This window comes from Protomyctophum bolini (assembly GCF_963924005.1).
Source record: "Protomyctophum bolini genome assembly, chromosome: 11".
NCBI classification, from domain to species: Eukaryota; Metazoa; Chordata; class Actinopteri; order Myctophiformes; family Myctophidae; genus Protomyctophum; species Protomyctophum bolini.
This window is the reverse complement of record NC_137872.1, coordinates 28363432-28384660: the sequence shown is the minus strand read 5'-3', so window position 1 is coordinate 28384660 and position 21229 is coordinate 28363432. Positions and strand designations below refer to the sequence as shown.

Sequence of the window (21229 nt, the reverse complement as noted above, 5' to 3'; positions counted from 1 at the left end):
ATGTATGTGTAGCAGTAACCGTGGATTGATTGATTGGAGCAGACCAGAGGCTTTATGTCTGTCTTGTTCAAGGGAAAGGTTCCCCTCCGTCTAGCAAGTATATGCAATGCAGTAAATCTGGGTTCAAATTCACATGGTTGCATATCAACATGAATAGTTCTGCTTTGAAGATTGTGATAAAAATGTTTGTCATTCACATGGAGTAGTTTTTATTTAAATTTCACGTAGGCTACTTATTGTACTTTACTTTTAGGCTATAGGCCTATAACAATTAGCATGACATTTTGCATTTCGGCATGTGGAATGAGCTGTCGTTAAACAGCCATTTTACCCTGAAATTTGCTTCAGGTCTTTCGGAAAATTGTTCTGTAGAGATATAAACATTTACTGTAATGAGCTGTGACACCGTTCTTCTCAAGACATGTTTATAGTATGTGCAGCACTCACTGTAGCTATATAGACACTGTCTAGTGTCTACAGTCAGACTACAATGTCCAGCTTCAATCCAACACAGCCTAGATACAAATACATTGTAGTCATTTTAGAAATGTGCTGATAACGTTAATATTATTAAACATGCATATTGAAAAAACACAATACCTTTTTTTATCATGATTTAAAGATAAATGAAATGTTAGTGACTATAGCTTTATTCAAGGAGTATTAGAAGAGGCACCCATATCCCACATAATAATATTGTACAACTCAGAACCTAGGTAGAATGTTCTTGAAGTGGAAATGTATTTGTTATCCCTCCTTTGTTAGTTTTTTGTTGCCAGCAAAAATAATGGTAGTCACAGAGAGTAGCTTTCAGTGAGTAGGACCATGAGCTATGAATTCATGAATGCTGTGGTACTTCAACAAAGGAGGAATCCATCAAATCAAATCTCATTCCCTGACATAAATTCAAATAACAGATACCTGTGGCATAATTTGAATTTCAATCATCATCATCATCGTCATCATTATCAATCATCATTTCAACCTTTAATATGTCACAAACTTTACATCTTGACACTTTGCACAAATAGCCTGAGTGAGCCAAGCCCACAGTGGCAGTAAAAAGCTTCATAAATCATAATCTAATCTCAAACTGATTTATACCTATCTGTTTAACATTATCTGTAAACTCTTCAACCAAGGAAATACATTATAACCTCCTGTTTTTAAAATCCTGTTTGACACCTCTTCTGAAGGCCAAAATTGTGTCATCCAGACATTTCATTTCTTTTACATGAGTTGACCAAAACACTGATTACAATAACAAACCTTTCTGTCAACCCTTTACCATTATTGCCAATACCATACTCTCTAATGTATATATTTGTACATAGCAATTATACATCAAATTATCAATAGCAAATGTTTCGGAAAACAAACAATAAAATGTAATGAAAAACGTGATCGGCAACATCTAGATCTGGGATAATTGTATTGGATGAGAATATTCACTTTATAACTAAAAAGCTTAGAAATATGGTCAGGAACATCCTGCAGCGTGATTGATAAACTACTGTCTTTTTCTTCAAAATGTTACACTAGAAGCAAAAAACAGTCCTCCCTGTCAGTGTTGGCTGAATGAAAAAAGGAAACAGAAAATAAATGAGTCATAATAGATTGTGATCATGTCCAGAAAGTCAGCTTATAGTTAACATTTTGTCCTCGTAATCAAAATCAAATCAATGATCTCTCTCTCTCTCTATCTCTCTCTCTCTCTCTCTCTCTCTCTCTCTCTCTCTCTCTCTCTCTCTCTCTCTCTCTCTCTCTCTCTCTCTCTCTCTCTCTCTCTGTGTTTCCCTTTCTTCTTCATCCCTCTTAGTAGCGTCCTTCATCTCATCCCAGAAGTGCACAGAAGTGGAGCAGTCTACTTGGTTACGTGGTCTGTCTCCACCAGGACCAGCTTGGAGTCCTCAGCCACCTCCAGCAAGATCTCCATCTCTGGGCTGTCTACCCTCACCAGCTCCCCTTCCGCCACCTCCACGTGCAGGCCAACATGCCCATCCTCCTCTGCCCCAGGCAGGCCCTCAATCTCGGCCACCTCCAGGGCCTCCACTGTGTTCTGCAGCACCACCACCTCCTCCCCATCTCTGATCTTCTTCACGTGAAAGGTGAAGGGCGGCACCCGGTACACGGCCGTCTTCGAGCGAGCGTGGACGGTGTGGTCAGGGGTCAGGGACTTCTTTATGTTCTCTGTGGAGGTCTTCACTTTCTCCTTGCGCTCCTGGTTGGGAGTCATGCGGGTGCTCAGCTTTCCCATCTGCGACTCTAAGCTGTGCTTGGTCTTCTCCAGGTTTTCACGGGTCCTCAGTCTTGTCTTCTCCATTTTGTCACGAGTTTTCTGCTTGGTCTTTTCAATTTTCTCCCGGGTCTTTAGCCGGTTCTTCTCCATTTTCTCTTTGGAGAAGGCCTTCTTTATGTTGTCCACGCGTTCCTTACTGCTGCGTTTGATGCGCTGGGACCGAGACTCCTCGACGATCTCTTCGATCTCCACCTCCTCATCTGAGTTGACGGCCCCCTCGCATCCCTCCTCGGGTATCTGCTGCAGGCCCTCGACTATCACACCTTCAGCAACTGAAGGTTCCTCAGACTTGGCCTTGGATTCCTTTGGTGGTTCTTCCTGTAGTGACGCAAGAAAGATACAACATGCAACATTAGTGAAATGCATCATTACCAGCTCAGTGGCCTTGTGGTTTGAGTGTCCGCCCTCAGACTGGGAGGTCAAGGTTCAATCCCCGGCCGGGTCATACCAAAGACTCTGAAAAATGGGACCCAGTGCCCTGCTTGGCACTCAGCATCAAGGGCTGGATTGGGGGTAAGTCCCTGTGACATACTAGCGTCATTCATGTCCAGGGGGTCAAGCTGCCTCACGCTACAGAAACAGCCTCATGGCTCAGCAAGGCTTACTTACTTATTAGTGAAAAAGGCTATGGAGGGCATGCAACAACACAAAAGTGTCCACCGAATCCTGCAGCAGTCAGTGGAAGGAGGCTACTAATATGTTGTTCCAAAGAGTTTTAAACAGAAATTTAATTTAAATAATAGTCAAGACATTAAATGTAATTTTCCTGATGTGTCCATGGAACACAATCAACTAAATGAATTGGATATCTTTATAACTTTCTAGTTGTTTTTAATTGTATTGAGTCATATTATACTCACAGGCTCTGATAACTGTGATTTATATAATTTCTGAGAAATTTAAATTAATAATGGACTTCAGGATGGAGATGAAATTGGAAATATGAATGCATGATCCATTATTCAGCATTAGACTGTTTTTTATTGTTGCGCCCCATCTAGTGGTGTAATTGTTGAAATGCTGCTTGAAGGTATCAAAGTCATCTGCCATCTAAAGAAAGAACTGAGGTCAGTGTGGTTGGCACAGCTCCCTACAGATCTTAAATCTTTGTTGCTTCAAGGAAACACATTAATGATAAAGTCATACCGAAACCTCGGCCTGCACGCAATGGCATGTCTAGACACAAATGCATTTCCTGTCATAATGGTGAAAAGCAAACCTTTTAAGACCCTAACAGGAGCTCTCATACAAGGTTTCTTTGACTATGCATGCACCTCATGGTACCACAGCACCTCAAAGGCCCTTAAAACAAGGCTTCAGACATCCCAAAACAAACTGGTCAGACTACTACTTAGCCTTACTCCCATAACCCACCTCACACCTGCACATTTTGATAGTCTAGAATGGATTAGGGTTGACGACAGAGTAGAGCAACATGCAATGGGCCTGGTCTACAAGAGTCTACACCACTAAGATACCCATGTTATGTCATGTCAAAATACTTCCTTATAAAATATAATGTCAACGAAGTCCACAATCACAACACCAGAGGGAGTTCAACAAGCCACATACAACCCAGATTTGGCTCAAACAACGGGTTAAATTAATTTCGCTCCTATGCCACTAAAATGTGGAACGCCCTACCAACAGCCATTAAGAAATGTGAATCCCTAGACTCCTTCAAAACCGCTCTCAAAGAGTACTTACGGGCGGCTGCAATTCAACGGTCAAACTTTGAACTGCAATTCAAAGTTAAAGTCCCCCCGCCTTTATTTTTCCATACTGTACATATATTTTCAATTTTTTTACGTTCTGATGATTTACATTTCTTCGTGTATATTTGTACATTTACAATGTTCTGATGAATTGAAAATGGAGGACCCTGATGTAAACAAGTCTTAGTGCTTTTTTCTGGAAATCTGGACTGAAAAAACATATTTCGGCTTGTAGACAGGAAACGAGGGGAGACGGGGAGTGACAGGGAGTGACACACAGCAAAGTTCGTCAGGAACGGGACTCGAACCTGCAACGCGCATTAGGAGCCTAGGTGCCCGGCCGGACCACTAGGCTGGCCCGGGCCTGCTTGCACTTCTAAAACATTTTGTGGCTATTACAACACAAGTCAGCTTCACTTTAGACATGTTCCACTTGTCAGATATTAATACATTGACCTACCTAAACATTACAACACGTTCACAGCATATTAACATATTTTAAACACACTACAGAAGTCTAGGGCATTATTACCATGTGAGCCAAGGATAATATCGACTTCACTGTGTGTGCACTGTGCAGCCAGTGAGCACCTGTGAAAACAGGCCTTTTTTCAGTCTTATACTCCCCCCTAGTGGTAAAAAGGCAACATATCCTGGCTGTATTCATGTAATACAAAAAGATAAAAAGAGATATTTTTCTGTATAATAATTTTACTTGTGGGTTCAATAATCAGATGAAGAAAACTTAAAACCACCAGTTCTTGCTCATCCATTAACTGCTGTTCTTCTGACAGCTGCCATTCATTCAGCAGCTAGTTCAATAACTAGGCCTACATTCAAACAAACTTAGAAGCATGCTGTCTGTGTGCAACCAGATAGTCGCAGAGGGACAAAGAAATATCTATTATAAGAATGAATGTCATCCCTCCCAATGCACTGCCCTGACCCCCGACAACATGCCTCTGACTCACGGCGAGATCTGTCTTTAAAGTTATGGATGACTTTATTATCATCACTTCCCCACCCTGCCGGCTGCCGCACCTCTCTGCTCCTACTTAGACTCCTGACTGATGGCCACATACAGTAAGAGAAGCTCTTTATGTGCATCTGCTAGTATAGTACAGTACAGTATGTCCTGGTCCCGTATGCTACCTTACCCACGTGTGCGTTTCCTGTTCATATATTCAGCCTGTTGCTAAATTGAACTAGTTTCACCTCACAATACCTACCTACTCTTTCCTGCATTTAGTTCCTGCTTAAAACCGTTAAAGAACAATCATGATTCACTGAACCCAGTGGGAAGAATTTCTATTTTGTTTTTCATTTTTGTTCATCACAATGCCACTAGTTTGGAGCAAGTTGTGGAGGCTGTGGCAAACCATTCGTTACCTGCCCCTGACAGAATGAACATGGCAGTTATGTACCGACCAACTCCACACAGCGGTTTCATACCAAAGAGTTGTCCTTGATTGGCACAGGCTCAGTCAGCTTCTTCAGGACATGGTAGAGGGAGCCTGGCCAGTTCTAAGCCTGAGGCTTTCCACCTCAGGCCAGTGCGTCCAATTTACAATTTGTGTTGGGCAGTGAACTTTCCTGCCTGGTACAGTACGCTCACTTGTTCCCCCAGCTGCCTGAATTGTGTGTCCTGTTCCTGTATTCAGGCTGAAAATAATCTTCTTTTACACCACAATGTGTGTCTACTCTTATGTGCTCTTGGGTCCTAATTAAACCGTGGCTATATGTAGCTTAGCAATCTCTGAGCTTCCCCTTGTAAACTGTACAACATCAAGGGCCCCTGGCAACAAGGTGTATAAAGAAGAACAAATGGAAAGCACTATAAGCTCTGCAGAGATAGTGATATATCTGTGTTACCTTCTTTCATCTCAGCAGCACCAGTGAGTGAGTGTGTGCATGTGTGATTGTGTGCGCTCACGCACGTGCGTGTGTGTGTGTGTGTGCGTGTGTGCGTGTGCGTGCGAGTGTGTGTGTGTGTGTGTGTGTGTGTGTGTGTGTGTGTGTGTGTGTGTGTGTGTGTGTGTGTGTACGCACGTGCCGTGCGTCCCTGCCTGCGTGCGTGCGTGTGTATTCTGACTGAGAGGATGATGGGGATGGCATTATGTGTTAGGATGGAAGTGGAAGATTTAGCAGAAAGGTTATCTATTTTTCCAGACCAGTGTGAATCTCTCCTTTTTCTTCCATTTTCACTGGCCTGCAACAGATTAATTCAGGCGGGCTGACATGAGAGATCTATTAATCTTCTCTGCCATTATAGATTAAACACTGTGGGCATTGCCGTTCTTGTAACAGTGACATTATCTAAACCCTTACTAACATTATCATTAAACAACAATTATAAGCCAATAATAATTATCTTGTTAGAAGGAAAAGACGCAGATATAAATGATAAATGGTGCATTTATACAGTAGGTTAGGGGTTGAGTAGACTGGAGCTCACCTGTGCTTTTTATGGCATAGGCATAAATAAATTTAACGTCTGGGTTTCCGAGGCCACTTTATGTCTTTGTCCAAAAAGACAGTTACCTGTCAGATCATCACTCAAATGTTCACAGTGTAGAGTTGTATCTCTTTATCTTGATCTGTTAAAATATTGCCAAATGAGTCTATTATAAAATTGACATTGCTGCCTTATTATCTGGTGCTGGTGTATGGGGTGGGGCACTGGGGCTCCCAGGTCAACCTGCCCGTGTTAGGGTTTATTTTGGGCTTGCCTGTCCCCCTCTCTGGATTCCATCTATCATTCTCTGGCTACTGGCCACTACAGCATTCAGCCAACCCCACCCTTCCCCTCTGCAAAGCAACAGATAAACACAGGGCACTGTCGCTGTGGCAACCATCCACCTCTCGTGTCCTTAGAGTGTTGTGAAGTTTACATTGGCGGCTATCACCTGTTTAGTGTTACATTGATTAAAGCTGGACGATACATGCACACCTTTTGCACAGTGTCACTCCCCTGCTCTGATGTTACACATTCTGAGCAAGCCAAAGCAAATCTGAAATGCTGATGCTAGGAATGTTTCTGCATGGGTGGATTTCAATACAGAAATGTATTGTCCCAAGGTTTAAGTTGCGCAATGGCGCTATAGGAAACAACACACTGAAATGCTAGTTTTGTATTCAAATACACTACAGTTACAGTAAACAAATATACTATAATTATACTACGAATCTATCTACACACAGTGTGCACGGCACGCACACACGCACACACACACACACACACACACACACACACACACACACACACACACACACACACACACACACACACACACACACACACACACACACACACACACACACACACACACACACACACACACACACACACACACACACACACACACACACACAGTTATTTTGGACCTCTATTTGCAGTTATGAGGCCTGAACAGGAAGCTGCTACAGCCAGTGGAAACATGGCAGTGCAGAGCATGCTGGGAAGTGGGAACAGTTGAAGTCATATAACAGGACATGTTCAGCACATGCACTAAATCACTGTGCCAGGTACACAGTCTACTAAGATATCTAGTTCAGTGGTTCTCAACATTTTCAGGCTGTGATCCCCCAAAAAATCATATTTGAACTGGGGACCCCCCACCCTAATAAGCATTTGGAATTGTACGAGTTGATTGTCACTATTTTGGGTCCCGGCCAAACGTCTAATCTCTCTTTTGGGTTTCGAGTCTCGACCTGAAAGGTTTGGAACCACTGGCCTATATTGCAGATATCAGCCAGCCTTTCAATGATCACATTGTCTAATTACAATCACAGAGAACAGGAATGATTCAGCATTTCTTTTTTCTATGGCTTGACATGTGAACAAATAAGTGACAGAACAGAGTGACAGAATGAGAAAGTCCATTAGCGTCCCTGTGTTACCTTCCACATCTTCTTCCACTCACCAGCGATGGAAAAGTGTGTGCTGTGCTCCGTGCAATTAAGTATTCTGCCTGGTGCCAGAGTAAGTGGTATGTGTGTATGTGTGACTGTGTCCCTCTCAACGAGAGAGACTTCTGTTGGTAATGTGTCTGTCTTTCCTTGGAGAACGATGAATCATACCTCATGGAAATGTTGGCAGAGTCAAATATGTTTTGAGTGTGTGTGTGTGTGTGTGTGTGTGTGTGTGTGTGTGTGTGTGTGTGTGTGTGTGTGTGTGTGTGTGTGTGTGTGCCGTGCGTAGACAGGCCAACGCTGTCCCTAGGCTCATGAGCTTGTCTCTGTGAGAATGAGACAAAACATATATCAGGCTCAAGAGAGAGAGGTGAGATAGAGACGGATCGACATATAATAGGCTACTACTGTATAAAAGAGATCAAAATGGACAACACTAAAGTATGACAAGAGTGCAAGAGATGTTATCATCACAAGCATGGCCTGTGCATTGGAACACCCTCACTCCATATAACCATGGCATGCTTTTGGCGTCTCTAAAGCCTAATACATCTTGTATACAGTACACTGTATAAATCATCCTCAGCTGAAAATCGTTTAATTTCAGCAAGCAAAGCACTGCCATAATAACAACAACGTATAAATCTGGCTTAATTCCTGTCAGAGGCAGCTAGAGCATTCTCTGCAGGACACACAACAAGGATCACTTAACTACAGGGCTGTTGCCATGAACAACAGAGCCAACAGTGCGTGGCCCTGACAAGCGCTATAAAGAGACCACTGCAGTCACTTTGACTAAACCCACTGGCATCTTTCATTCTCTGTCCCGCTGTCTCCATCTATCTTTCCCTACCTCAGCAGGACTGAGACGCTATTTACTGATAGGATCATAACATTATTACTGTCCAATGTTGTCAGGGTTCGCCACAATATCAATAAAATAATGCATTGTTCTTGTTTGTTGGTTTGTTTCATTTATTTGTAAGCCTGTGCTTATTGAAAATAATGTCACAGACAAAAAATAAAATAATAATAATAAATATAAATAATAATAATTAAGGTCCCCACTCTCCTATTAGGAGACATGGGTAACATTAATATAATATGGAGAGCAATTAGGGGTTAAATGTCTTTCTCAGGGACACTTCGACACATACACCAAGGATGGGGCGAACCTTCTGTTTCTCAGAACCCAATCAGGGATGGTCCATTTTGGTAATATTTTGTAAAAAAGAAACACTGAGGTGTGCATGACTTGTGTGTCGGTATTTCTTGGTTGTTGCATTATTTCAGTGACCGATTAATTAGTTTTGCCACATAAATTCTGTACCCATGCAACTCATTACCCGGAAAGCTTCATCATGACAGTGGTATAGCAGCAAATGGCAATAGACAAGGGCTAGCAGGTTAACTTGGCATCCTATTTGTTATTCAAGTTGTATCATCTATGACGACCATCCGGAACCAAGGCATTTAACACCCAACATGTGTTCAACCATGCAGCCGTACTCACTTGCTCATTCACACAACCACATATGCAGCATCCACACACACACACACACGCACACACACGCGCACACACACACACACACACACACACACAATTTACAATTTACAATTTACAATTTAGGCATTTAGCAGACGCTCTTAATCCAGAGCGACTTACATTAAGCAATAACAAAAAAGCATGGGAATACATCACATAAAGACATTTATCATGAAACATGCGTAAGCTAAGAAAGTAACAGTGGAATATCTATAATGAAACTATACATATAAGCTATACATCTATACTACTATGCTACACATATGTACTATGACGTGCTATGACTACATACAATGCACTTATGCTGTCTACATAACATGCTATAAGTCTGTATCAAATGCTATCTAAGTCTACAGAATTGCTATCTAAAACACACACACACACACACACACACACACACACACACACACACACACACACACACGCGCGCGCACTATTAAGATAGACACCATTCCTTTAAAGGCAGTGTGATGAAAGGTAGGTGTGGTGGTGGATCACAGAGGCAGCTGTCTGGTTCTGTCCCACTTTGTGAAGCTGTGCAGCACATTTAACTAGGAGACAGTGATATCACCCATGTGACCTTCTAGAAGGAGCTAGAGGGGAGGGGTGGCTCTCACAGACCGACGGTGGAGGTTTGTGTTTATAACACATCAAATGTTTTGGTTCCGCATCGGTTCTTTGAGGTTGTTGAGGCGCAATATAACAATGCTGTATGGTTCTTTAGAGGATCTCAACTGGTACAGCTTAGAAGAATAGGCATGCACCTCTAATGGTTCTAGCACCATTTGACAAAGATGCTACATAAAATAGGTGCTACAGTATATAGCTCCCAAAACAAGTTCCCCTATAAGATTATGAGCCAAAGAATTAAGAACCGCTTTTTGTGCTATTTAACATCACGCTTGTTAATGACCAATTAAGTCATGCCAATGCCAATGAAGCACCACACTTTGGTCCTTAAGAGTCAAATAAAGTTGCATGTTTTATCAGTTGGTTATCCTGGTAAAATTGTGGTTTAGCATTGAGTTTATGGCAGCGTAATATAAGCCACATCACAGTCAGCCCTTATGTTCTATACACATTGGAGATTACTAAACCAGGCCTTTAGGGAGCTGTTAGTACGACTGAAGTTGTAATGCAGGAGAGGAGTATACAGTAACTATTCTGGAACACACAATGCTCTCTTGTCCCCCAACAGTCAAGCTCTGCAGTATTAATGTGTCTCCTTACAGGCAGATGTATTCAAAGAGAGAACATTTTGTTTACATTAAGACCCATGGTGATGTCACTACACAGCCTGAGTATGCGCCACAGGAAGCAGCTTTTCTGTCACAGTAATTGTTGTAATCTATAAGTACTGGACCCTCGTCTGGTTCTGACAGACCGGTATTGTGTGTGTGTAGGCTGGGTGGTGTGTGACGACCCGGTTGAAGCATTCCTTGGTCCCGGCGGCGGACAGACGAATGGGCCCGGGAGAACTATTAACATGACACGAGACATTATCACGCTAAGACGTTCACAAAGTTTATTACATACATACAGAACATATAGGCCTATAGCTTTTGTCCTAATGACGTCACTAACTAGACATAACAATCTAGCTGCCTGCAGCACGCTGACCTTGCTGTCTAAATGTCTCCACTCCAGGAGCTAACTATAAAGTATGTTACAGTTCAGGCAGTACACAATACATGTCTAGTACATTTGTATTCACGTAAACAGCATGGGTAATCAGATAATATCATAGATCATATCATAACATACCAGTAATGTCTGACTTCATGTACAGAAGTCAGCCCTTTTCCATGATTCAGCCCTGCCTCCCACAACTATGACAAGTGAAAACCAAGTGGAATCTCAGGGTTTGACCATGCATTTACTTTTCCAGTTGTGTCTGTATGAACTGGCAGCGACCACCGCTAGCTAGGGCAAATTGTATAACAAAGCTGTGCGTGCCTGTAATGGTGCATTATAGTAACAGATTAAGTAACGTTGCTGAAAAGTTTAGAACAACACAGGGTTATATTTACTATGAATACTATAAACCTGCATTTCCGTGTGTCACGTCACACCTCCTGACCTGTTCTGACATTCCATACAGTATGTTGATCCCTCCCCACGCGTCCTTCCTCTTCGATGTCTCCCTTTTGACTGATACCTGTCCATTCAAACTCTAGACGGGCCCGCCTTAAAGTTATTAGTGCAGCCGCACCCGGCAGCCGACGAAAACTAGAGTTCTCAACAGGCCCGAAACTTAAGGTCCGGCCCTATACCTGGGCCCTCATCAAACCCTGTACATTCAAGACACTGCCCCTGCTGCCACCCTTAGATCTTAATATATAGAACTGGCCTGTTCTAACATTCCTTATGTTGACCTGACCTCATCAAACCCTGTACACTCAAGACACGAATTAGGAGCTTATATACTTTCTTGGACTGCACTTTTACAACACTGGACAGTTTTTATCCTACATGATCCAACATATATCCTAACTACATAAGGAAACCTCTGTCCGTCAGTCACACTCTCGCAGGTTCTTCTCAGTGGATTGCACATGGGTATTGGCATTACGCTAAGTCTAAGACACTTTTCCAATATTTAAGGTCCGACTTCGGGCTAGGGGATCTGCTGTCACGGTTACAGCTATAGGGCCAGTCCTGAGCAATCTGGCGCCCCAAGCAGGATTCAAGCACGATTTTACAACCCATTTTTCACCCCTGTGTCACTGTCAATTATCTAATGTGATCCTGTGCTCTACACACACTCCGCCAACCTGGGGAGAGCAACGGACTTGAACTCATGCCAGGACCTTCTAGCTGTAAGGCACTACCGACTGTGCCACCGTGCCCCCATATTATTATAAATGATTAGTATTGTAATTACTAAATTCTTACTAGACCTACAGTATAAGAAGAATGATAAGCAATCAGCACGAGAGCAATCTTCATCTAGTTAGAACATGATTAACAGCCTGCTATAGCCGTTAATATAGCATCAGATAATAGCATATCAGACTATAAAGATCAGATTACGTAGAGCTATAATGCAGTGATTCATGAGCTGTCATTCTTGCCCAATAATGCTTCACGCTTGCACTGTTGTTTGAGAGATCCTGAACAATGGGACTGGTCCGCGATTATTGATGGCATAGATGCAGACAGTGGTGGAAGAAGTACTCCGTTTTACCAACTTGTACAGCAAGCAGTGGTGGAAAAAGTACTCGCATATTTTACTTAAGTAAAAGTATCAATACTGAAATGTACAAATGCTCTGATACAAGTATAAAAGTCCAGAAATTCAAATTATTTGAGTAAATTTATACAAATATTTTGAAAATAGCAGATCTACAAGCTCACAATCTTGATATACATTAATAAATATTAACCAAACCAAATCATCCTCCTATACATATTTAGTATGTACCAGTACCAACACTGTCTAATGTACCTATACTTATGTAACAAGCGTGGGCACACACACACACACACACACACACACACACACACACACACACACACACACACACACACACACACACACACACACACACACACACACACACACACACACACACACACACACACACACACACACACACACACACACACACACACACACACACACACACACACACACTCTCTCTCTCAATTAATTGGTGCAGAGTATGTGGCTAAATTTAGACTCACTCAACGAAAGCGGACACTGCAGCGCTTCATTCCATTGCTGCTGCTGTAGTTATATCGGACTACCCCAGCAGTTTTAATTTAATATGTAGTCACACGATTTGGCAAACTTGCTATTTTGGCTGTCATTTCTGAGTTGTGTGCCTAACGAGTCTTGGAGTAAGCAGAGTGTATACATGTGTTTCCCACAGAGCTGGGAGGTGCTAGTGTATGAAGAGACGTCCCAGCTTACCTAAAAAGCTGGATGAGAACCTCAACAGGTGACCTGATATATACCTCAGCGAGTAAATCAGTAGGAAAGACATATTTGTCGGGTAGAATGTCCAAAACCGTTCCTTTTTCTTTCATTTATGTGTGTGTGTGCGTGCATGTGTGTGTATGTGTGTGTGTGTGTGTGTGTGTGTGTGTGCGTGCGTGTGCGTGCATGTGTGTGTGTGTGTGTGTGTGTGTGTGTGTGTGTGTGTGTGTGTGCATGCATGATTAAAATAGGGTGCATTTTGCATCCCAAAACGCAGTTAGGGACGCAATAAAACGATGTCCTCTCCTTCCCTATTTATTTTGCTAGCTTTAGTTATAATAATCATTTCTTCTTCTGTTTTCTACATGAATATAACCACATTATAACCATATAAAATTAAATGGGAGTTAAATGCTGCAATTTGTAAAAATGGCAAAATATGACTATATGCCCTGGGACTCATCTAAAAGACCATCCCTGCAGATATTCATGGTTACCGGTATCTGGTTTTCTGAATTGTCTCAGGGTCTTATTATGAGACAGACTGGTTACAACCAAACAGTAAATCAGGTATTAAAAAGATCAAACGGTGTTAAATATGCAAAGCCTGCAAACGGCACACTATTACTGTACACAGCATCATTGCAGAACCACAGACACATAGAGGCATAGTGTGATAATATTACATATACAGTATGCACAGTGTTTGAGGTCCCAAACCTTTGGCCTTAACCTATAGGAATGGCAAGGGATCGGATTTCTGCCACACACATACAGCATCCTAATGGCAGTGACAGCGAAAAGGTGAGAATGACATGACATTACCTACAAACCCCAACCAACTCAAATCACATTCAGTGGAGTTCGGGTCAGAAAATACAGATAGTAAAGGAGGGGCAAAATGTTGGTCCTTGGTTGGTGTTACAAACACAGACTTCAGGACTTCTAGTTGAAGTTCTGAAGCTTCAACATGTAGCTTGAACCATTCTGCTTGTCAATCTACAAGCTCACAGATCGGCTATTGTCAGCAAATGATTTGGATCATTTGGTGTAGATTGATAAAAATGAGGGGGCCAAGGACAGTCCTCTGGGTGTAGTCAGGGAATATTATCAGTATAATGTCAAATCCGGGAATACATTTCTTACCAAGAATTTTCTTCACCAATGTGTTTGTAAAGGTGTCTACTAACATATCCCACATTGGTTTCTATTCCACCACCCTAGGGGAATTTTTGACATCTGCTGAAAGTTGGGGTACCATACAACCATTATAAGGCAAAATCTTCTAAATTTCATTATGCTTTAAGTAGCATGTGACATGTCAAACTAGGGGGTTTTCATGATTCTGAATCCATGCCAAGCATTAGTTTTGCACGAAAAACACTCCTTGGGCCATAGCCACTTGCCCAAATGTGCCCTAATGTGCCGAAATGTGCTGACCTCATCACATTTGAATAACCAATGAATAATGCACAAAATGTGAAATGTGCCAAATTGCCCATGCACATGAGCACCGTGCGCAATGGAACAATGCACACGTGCACTTGCTGGTGGGGGACAAAGTTTTACATGCACAAGCAGACACACGCCATCAAGCACTGGAACTTGGAGCTATGGCTGTACATAACTAACTGTAGGAGCTGACACGCAACAGTGAAATGTAGAGCCTGACAGACATCTTTCCACCACCCCAGAAGATGGAGATGGGTGGGGGCTGTGGCGGTATGGACGGAATATGAGAGGTGTGTGCGAATGAGAGGGACACGCTAATTCATATGCTTTCATGCCTTGGATCATAGTTCCTCACAGACAATTGAATTATTTGGAATAAATTATTTATTACTATATTTATTACTATTATGTTCAGCCTATTAGAGAGACAGCCTCTCTACCCATTCATATGGTTGAACTAGAGCATTGTTGCAACTTAGCTTATTCTGAGCTTATAGATCTGCTAACACGAGGAGGCCTAGTATAGACCCCTGGGGTATTTTAGGGTTTAAGTGGTTAAAGTGGCTGTAAGCTGGGTCATTGTGACTGCACTATGAAGTGCTAAGTGGTTCGGATGAGGCAAATGGCCCTTGAAAGTAGACTGCATATAGTCTACTTTCTCCAATAGAGACGACCAAGTGATTATCACTTCCTGCCAAACAAAGTCAGACCCTCAGTCCAGACAGACAGCAGAGCCATATCACTGAGGGACACACATATACATTCACATCACACTGAATTATCAGAATGTCAAGATTTAAGAAATAGAGTGTAAAATGACATTTATACACACAGGCATCTTGGGCCACGAGACAAGTCAACATTAGTTATAAAGCCTGTGTATTGTCATGTAGTCACTGTTAATTAAACTAATCAGTTGATTATATGATTATAAATAATAATTGAGTATTAAAATACAGAAAATAGCAAATCTACAATCTCACTTGTGAGATCATGCTTTTGTATTTTTGCGTGACACCGCTGGACGACAAAGCAATATTTTAATAATTTCAGCTCAGGCGTTAGCAAGGAACATGGCAAGTACACTTGTGCTAGCATCTTTTATGTTCAATGGCAGACTGTCTCGCAAAAAGATGTTCATACTTCATGGGCACAAATCAAACTTTAGTTCATGAAAAGTTCAGACAGAGATCTCTGTTAAGAATTACTTATATAAAAGGTTAATGGAAAATCCCCTATCATAACTAATAAGTATGCGTCACGATTATTTGATTATTTGAAAAAAGGGATTGATATAGAAATCGATATGCAACCCTGATTTCTACACCCTCAGTGTTAGAAGAACACTTAAGGATTTGAGTATGTAGGAATGTAGGAAGTATTAGCAGAGAGTGAGATCTGGACAAGGAGTGAGCTCATGGGTCACTGACCTGCAGTCTCCAGTGATGTGCTGACAGACTTTTGCAATGTGAAGGCTATCCAACTCATAGTGAATGTGAAGGCTCTCCAACTCAGAGTCAATGTGAAGGCTCTCCAACTCAGAGTCAATGTGAAGGCTCTCCAACTCAGAGTCAATGTGAAGGCTCTCCAACTCAGAGTCAATGTGAAGGCTCTCCAACTCAGAGTCAATGTGAAGGCCCTCCAACTCAGAGTCAAGTTTTATTAGTATAACGTCGGGCAGAATCCTTGTATCTCCATATTTCATTTTGGTATGTTTTTTCATAAATTTCTGCCCTAATTTATACTTAAAAGTAAAATGTAACATGTAAAATCGACAAAAAAGCCTTCATCTATAATGACACCCTGTTGTTGCTATAGGGGACAGTGTTCTGCCATTAATGGAGGTGTAATTATAAAGTAACACTGTCAAAGTGTTTTCCAGAAGCTAGCACGGAGGGATGTGGCTATTCTCAGTGTACAGAAAGAAGGTAACACGAGAGAAACACCTAGTTGAATCCAATACTGCCTCCAATATATATACGCTCACACACACACACACACACACACACACACACACACACACACACACACACACACACACACACACACACACACACACACACACACACACACACACACACACACACACACACACAAAATATGCTTCAAGCGTAAGAGCTTGCATGACACAAATAATACTATGATAATGTTTCTATAACAACTATCACTTGACCTGTCACTTGATACTCTCAGTGATTGAAAGCCAGTGGAGGGAGGTGACAAATGCACACACTTTCAACACGCACAGCACGCACGCACGCGCACGCACGCACACGCACACACACACGTGAACTCAGGGCCCGTCTGATTTGCCATGCTGCCAATTTGTGTCATTTAAACCGGACACCCTACAGCCATTCTCTGACAATAAATATAGATGGACGAAAATGCAACACCTGCAATATGGAAGTCACACAGCTCATACTGCTGGGAAGACACAAGAACAAACGCTGAGATATATGGTAGAAACAATTAATCAGAACATAAACACACTGTAATAAGGTCGGAAATGCCTGTGTATGTGTAGAAGGAGTTTTATATGTTGTACTACATGAATGAATGAATGAAAAAAAGATGACCATAATATAACCACATTTTAACACACAAGGGCTTGTCAACACACACACACACACACACACACACACACACACGCACACACACAGTCACACACACGGTCAAAAACGGTCAAAAACAGGACACTCTGATGGATGTCACTGATGGCAATAGCTCAGGAGGTAGAGCGGCCGTATAGAAATGCGGACACTATTTACCATTTGAATGCAGTCCATTTATGTCACTGTCACACACCGCAGGGGGCACCTGCTTTACTGCAGTAATTTATTAAGGTGATTGAGTTTCTGTTAAATGCCAATAGTGTAACCTGCTGCCACAGTGGACATACCGGCTGGGGGATCTGAAAGTTAGACCGCACAAATCGTCTACCAAGCACTGTCCAAGACTAGTGCCCGACTCCACACGTACATTCTAAGTAAAAGAACACCTTGACAAAACAAAACATTTGCCAAACAAAATGTTAAATATATTCCAGTTATTTCGGTTTTCTTTTACTAATTACAGTGCCAGATAGCACAGCTACTGTCTGTATTATAGTTCAAGGAGAGAAAAAAACTATAATAAGTTGTTTTACTACTATCAAGATGAGTAACCCAGTTGGAGAGTTAACTGGAAGATTCGTCCTAACATCTACTGTATGTGGCTAGATAAAGAAATACAGATAATAAGGTGAGTGATGAGATAGTATCATTGATGTCTTCATTTGTATTCTCTCTCGGTTTGTATTGTACTGGTAGTCTAGACTAGTCTAGGTCAGGATAAAGTAAAGCAGAGTTCCTGCCATGCAGGCTGCAAGCGGTTTCCCAGACATTACAGCATGGTCTGCTAAAAAAAGACTTTGGTCTCAAGTACAAGCTGGCCTGGTAGATATAGACCTATCGGTGAGCCACACACGCAAACTTGCGTTCATTCCGTTTACACATAGTATTTTTAGTTTTTTACTAGGGATGTTCAGTATATTCCAGGTATATAGATAAGATAATATTTAGATTGGCATTTCCAATGCATTTTGTATAGGCCTACTCAATATATGAATGAGTTTATCATTTATAATTATATATTATTATGAATGTTGAGAAGATTGAGGAATTATCTCATAATATTATTCTGCATGCAGCATGAAGGTTATAACTACTACAGAGAGACACTGCTGTCAATGCATGCTATATGAGCAGTACTGATGCCATGAGCAGGTGGGGCAAAGTATACGATCTATACTAAGTATAGCTCTAGTTTACATCATGGTCAAACGTCCACAATTAAAGGGATATCTTAATTTGACATAGTACAAGGTCTGCCAAGTCTGTACCACCTGAGCTCTCAGAAGTTAGTCTGGCCTCATGTACATCGGCATGCCAGTGTTTATTATGGACCTCATCTTTTACAGTAAGTCACTCCCAGGGTTTCTGCTGCTCTTTATAGTCTCCCTGGGTAACGAAAGTGTCCTTGCCGATGATAGCGGTATGATAGCGGTATAGTTCTCTATCTGTTAGAGAATGATGATGGTCTATCATATGGGAATAATATGAAATGACGACTAGCGCTGGGAACCTTTAGGAAATTAATGATTCCGGTTCCTTAACGATTCTGATCCGATTCCTTAACGGTTCCCTTTAACGATTCCTAGAGGGTTCCAAATGGACCCTTACAGATCTGTAACGTGAAATCAAAATGTTTGAGAACCACTGGTATAGTAATTGTATAGTAGACGTCAAGTCCACATGCCAGCTCTGGCAGTGTGATAAAAAAAAAAACGTTCCAGAAACGGCTCCAAATACAATAGAACCGATTGTGGTTCTTCAATCTTGGAACCGGGTCTGAAAAAGAACCGGTTCCAGGTCCCAACCCTAATGACGACGCAACACAAGGATTTAATTCCCACATACCACAGCATCCAACTAGTGGACACTGGATGCTGCTGTAAACTACAGAGCCTGCTCCAAGACTTATTTATCACACAAATGCTTTATGATCGGACTTTGGAATATAACAACACTACAGTGAGTCGTGACATCACTCATCATTTGACTACATAGTTCAAATGGCGGAGGGAATACTCATGCCAAGATGTGAAGAGAGCTTACTCAGTCACCCTGGTGATGATGTCAAAAGGTTGCTGTGACAGTACAATAATAACTTTTCAGGTGCATTTCACGCATCCCTCCGACTTTCCTGTGCATCATGAAGAATGTATTGCACCGCAATGACCGCACCCCATGGTGGGACTCGGATTCTCGATCTAGCACGTGTTACCACATCATACAATAATATTAACAGTATGCTGAATTATTTTGATGAGGCTCAGACAATGAACACTGCCTGGATAAAGAGAGAAACTCACAGACATGAGCCAATCAGCAACCCCCCCTTCCCCATTTCACCTGGGAGATGAGGACTTTGAAATTGCGCCTCTTCAGCAGTTCGTGCTCATTGCTCTCCAGCTTCTTGATCTGGCCCGCCTGCTTCTCCAGGTTGCTGCGCACTGTCTTCACGTTGACGCTGACCTTGCGCACCTTTTCCAGCATCTTGTTGACGGTGGTGGCGGTGCCTGTGTGGCTCTTGGAGAGCTTCAACAGGTCCCCCTGGATGCACGACACCGACTTCTCCATGGCCTCCTGTCGGGTCTCCAGGCCCTGCTGAGTCTGCTGGATCTGGTCCACCACCCCGATGATCTTGTCCAGCAGGCCCAGGACCATGATCCCGTTCACCTGCGCCTCGCTCTTCTCCTCCTCCTCTGAGTCGGCGGGCAGCACCAGGTCCACCTCCTCGGCAGGGTCATCATCTACGGCCGGTTCTGTGGCGGCGGCCACCAGGGCCACCTCTTCATCGTCGTCGGATACCTCTATCAAAGTGGGCTGCTGCTGCTGCTTAGGCTGCTTCACACCTGCATCCGCCATGGCTGTCAACTGTAGGCACACAAACTCACTGAGGATATAAATACACCGCACGTCCAAACGTCGGCCCCAGGTCCTCGTTTCTCTCCTAACCAGTCAACTTTCTCCCACAGTCCTCGTATCTACCTCTTTCTAAACTATACAGTAACTTTTTCCCCAGTTCTGTTTCTCACACTTGTCCCTGTCTGTCTGACTGTCTTGCCGCCTGCTCTGGGATGCTGGCCAGCCAACGGGAGCAGCAGTGCCTCTCAAAGCTGAGGCATATGTGCCCTGACTGAAATGCCTCTGCACCCTGTGTGTGAAACCACCCAGTCAAACTTTTCCTTTCCTCCACCCGGCCCCCCCACCCCTTGCCCCCTACTGCTGAGGCTCCACCCCGTCCCTGCCCACTGCAGAGGGGAAAAAATCCCTTTAGTCCCACGCTCCACCTCTGGTGACTTTACTGAGACAACACAGGGGACAGCAGAGGGGAGATGCTACACAAATACACTGTAAAAGGTTTTAGACCTCCTTCCAACTAATACATTATAGGCAAGTTGCATCTGAATGTTCTAGTTGGCTCAATGTAAGTTATATGACAATCATATTCACTATATATGTGTGGTTGGTTCAATGTGATTTTCTGTTGTAATATATACTTTTATTTAGTTAACCCAAAAATAGAAATACTTGTATAAGTATATACCAAATCATCGATTTAAAATGCCAATTTAAAACAAAAGGTAGTTATTTTGTCACTTTTTAAAATGCATGGCATTAGGTTTTCCCATTGTGTAAAGAAGGATAACAATTACAATGTATGTTATTTACAAAACAAACAAAATAACAACATACAGCATAGTTATACATGATTGCAATATTGATTTCAACACATTTGGCCACTATAGGCTACTTAAAAGGCATTTGACAAATATG

At 42.4% G+C, this 21229-nt stretch overlaps 1 protein-coding gene across 2 annotated transcripts; it reads right to left on the bottom strand.

Moving 5' to 3' along the window:
- Nucleotides 1-122: 122 nt before the first annotated feature.
- cavin1a (caveolae associated protein 1a) lies at nucleotides 123-20614 on the bottom strand. 2 transcript variants are annotated; one of them, XR_013964928.1, is made up of 3 exons: nucleotides 19802-20614; nucleotides 1139-2617; nucleotides 123-1104 (listed from the first exon to the last, which is right to left on the bottom strand). XR_013964928.1 is itself a non-coding variant. In XM_080776606.1 (2 exons), the coding sequence occupies exons 1-2, from the start codon at nucleotides 20315-20317 to the stop codon at nucleotides 1865-1867; spliced, it is 1269 nt and encodes a 422-aa protein (XP_080632732.1). In that variant the 5' UTR covers nucleotides 20318-20614; the 3' UTR covers nucleotides 123-1864. The 2 variants fall into 2 exon arrangements, 1 of the variants encoding a protein (XP_080632732.1); XM_080776606.1 differs by having other exon boundaries at nucleotides 123-2617.
- Between the last annotated feature and the right edge of the window lie 615 nt (nucleotides 20615-21229).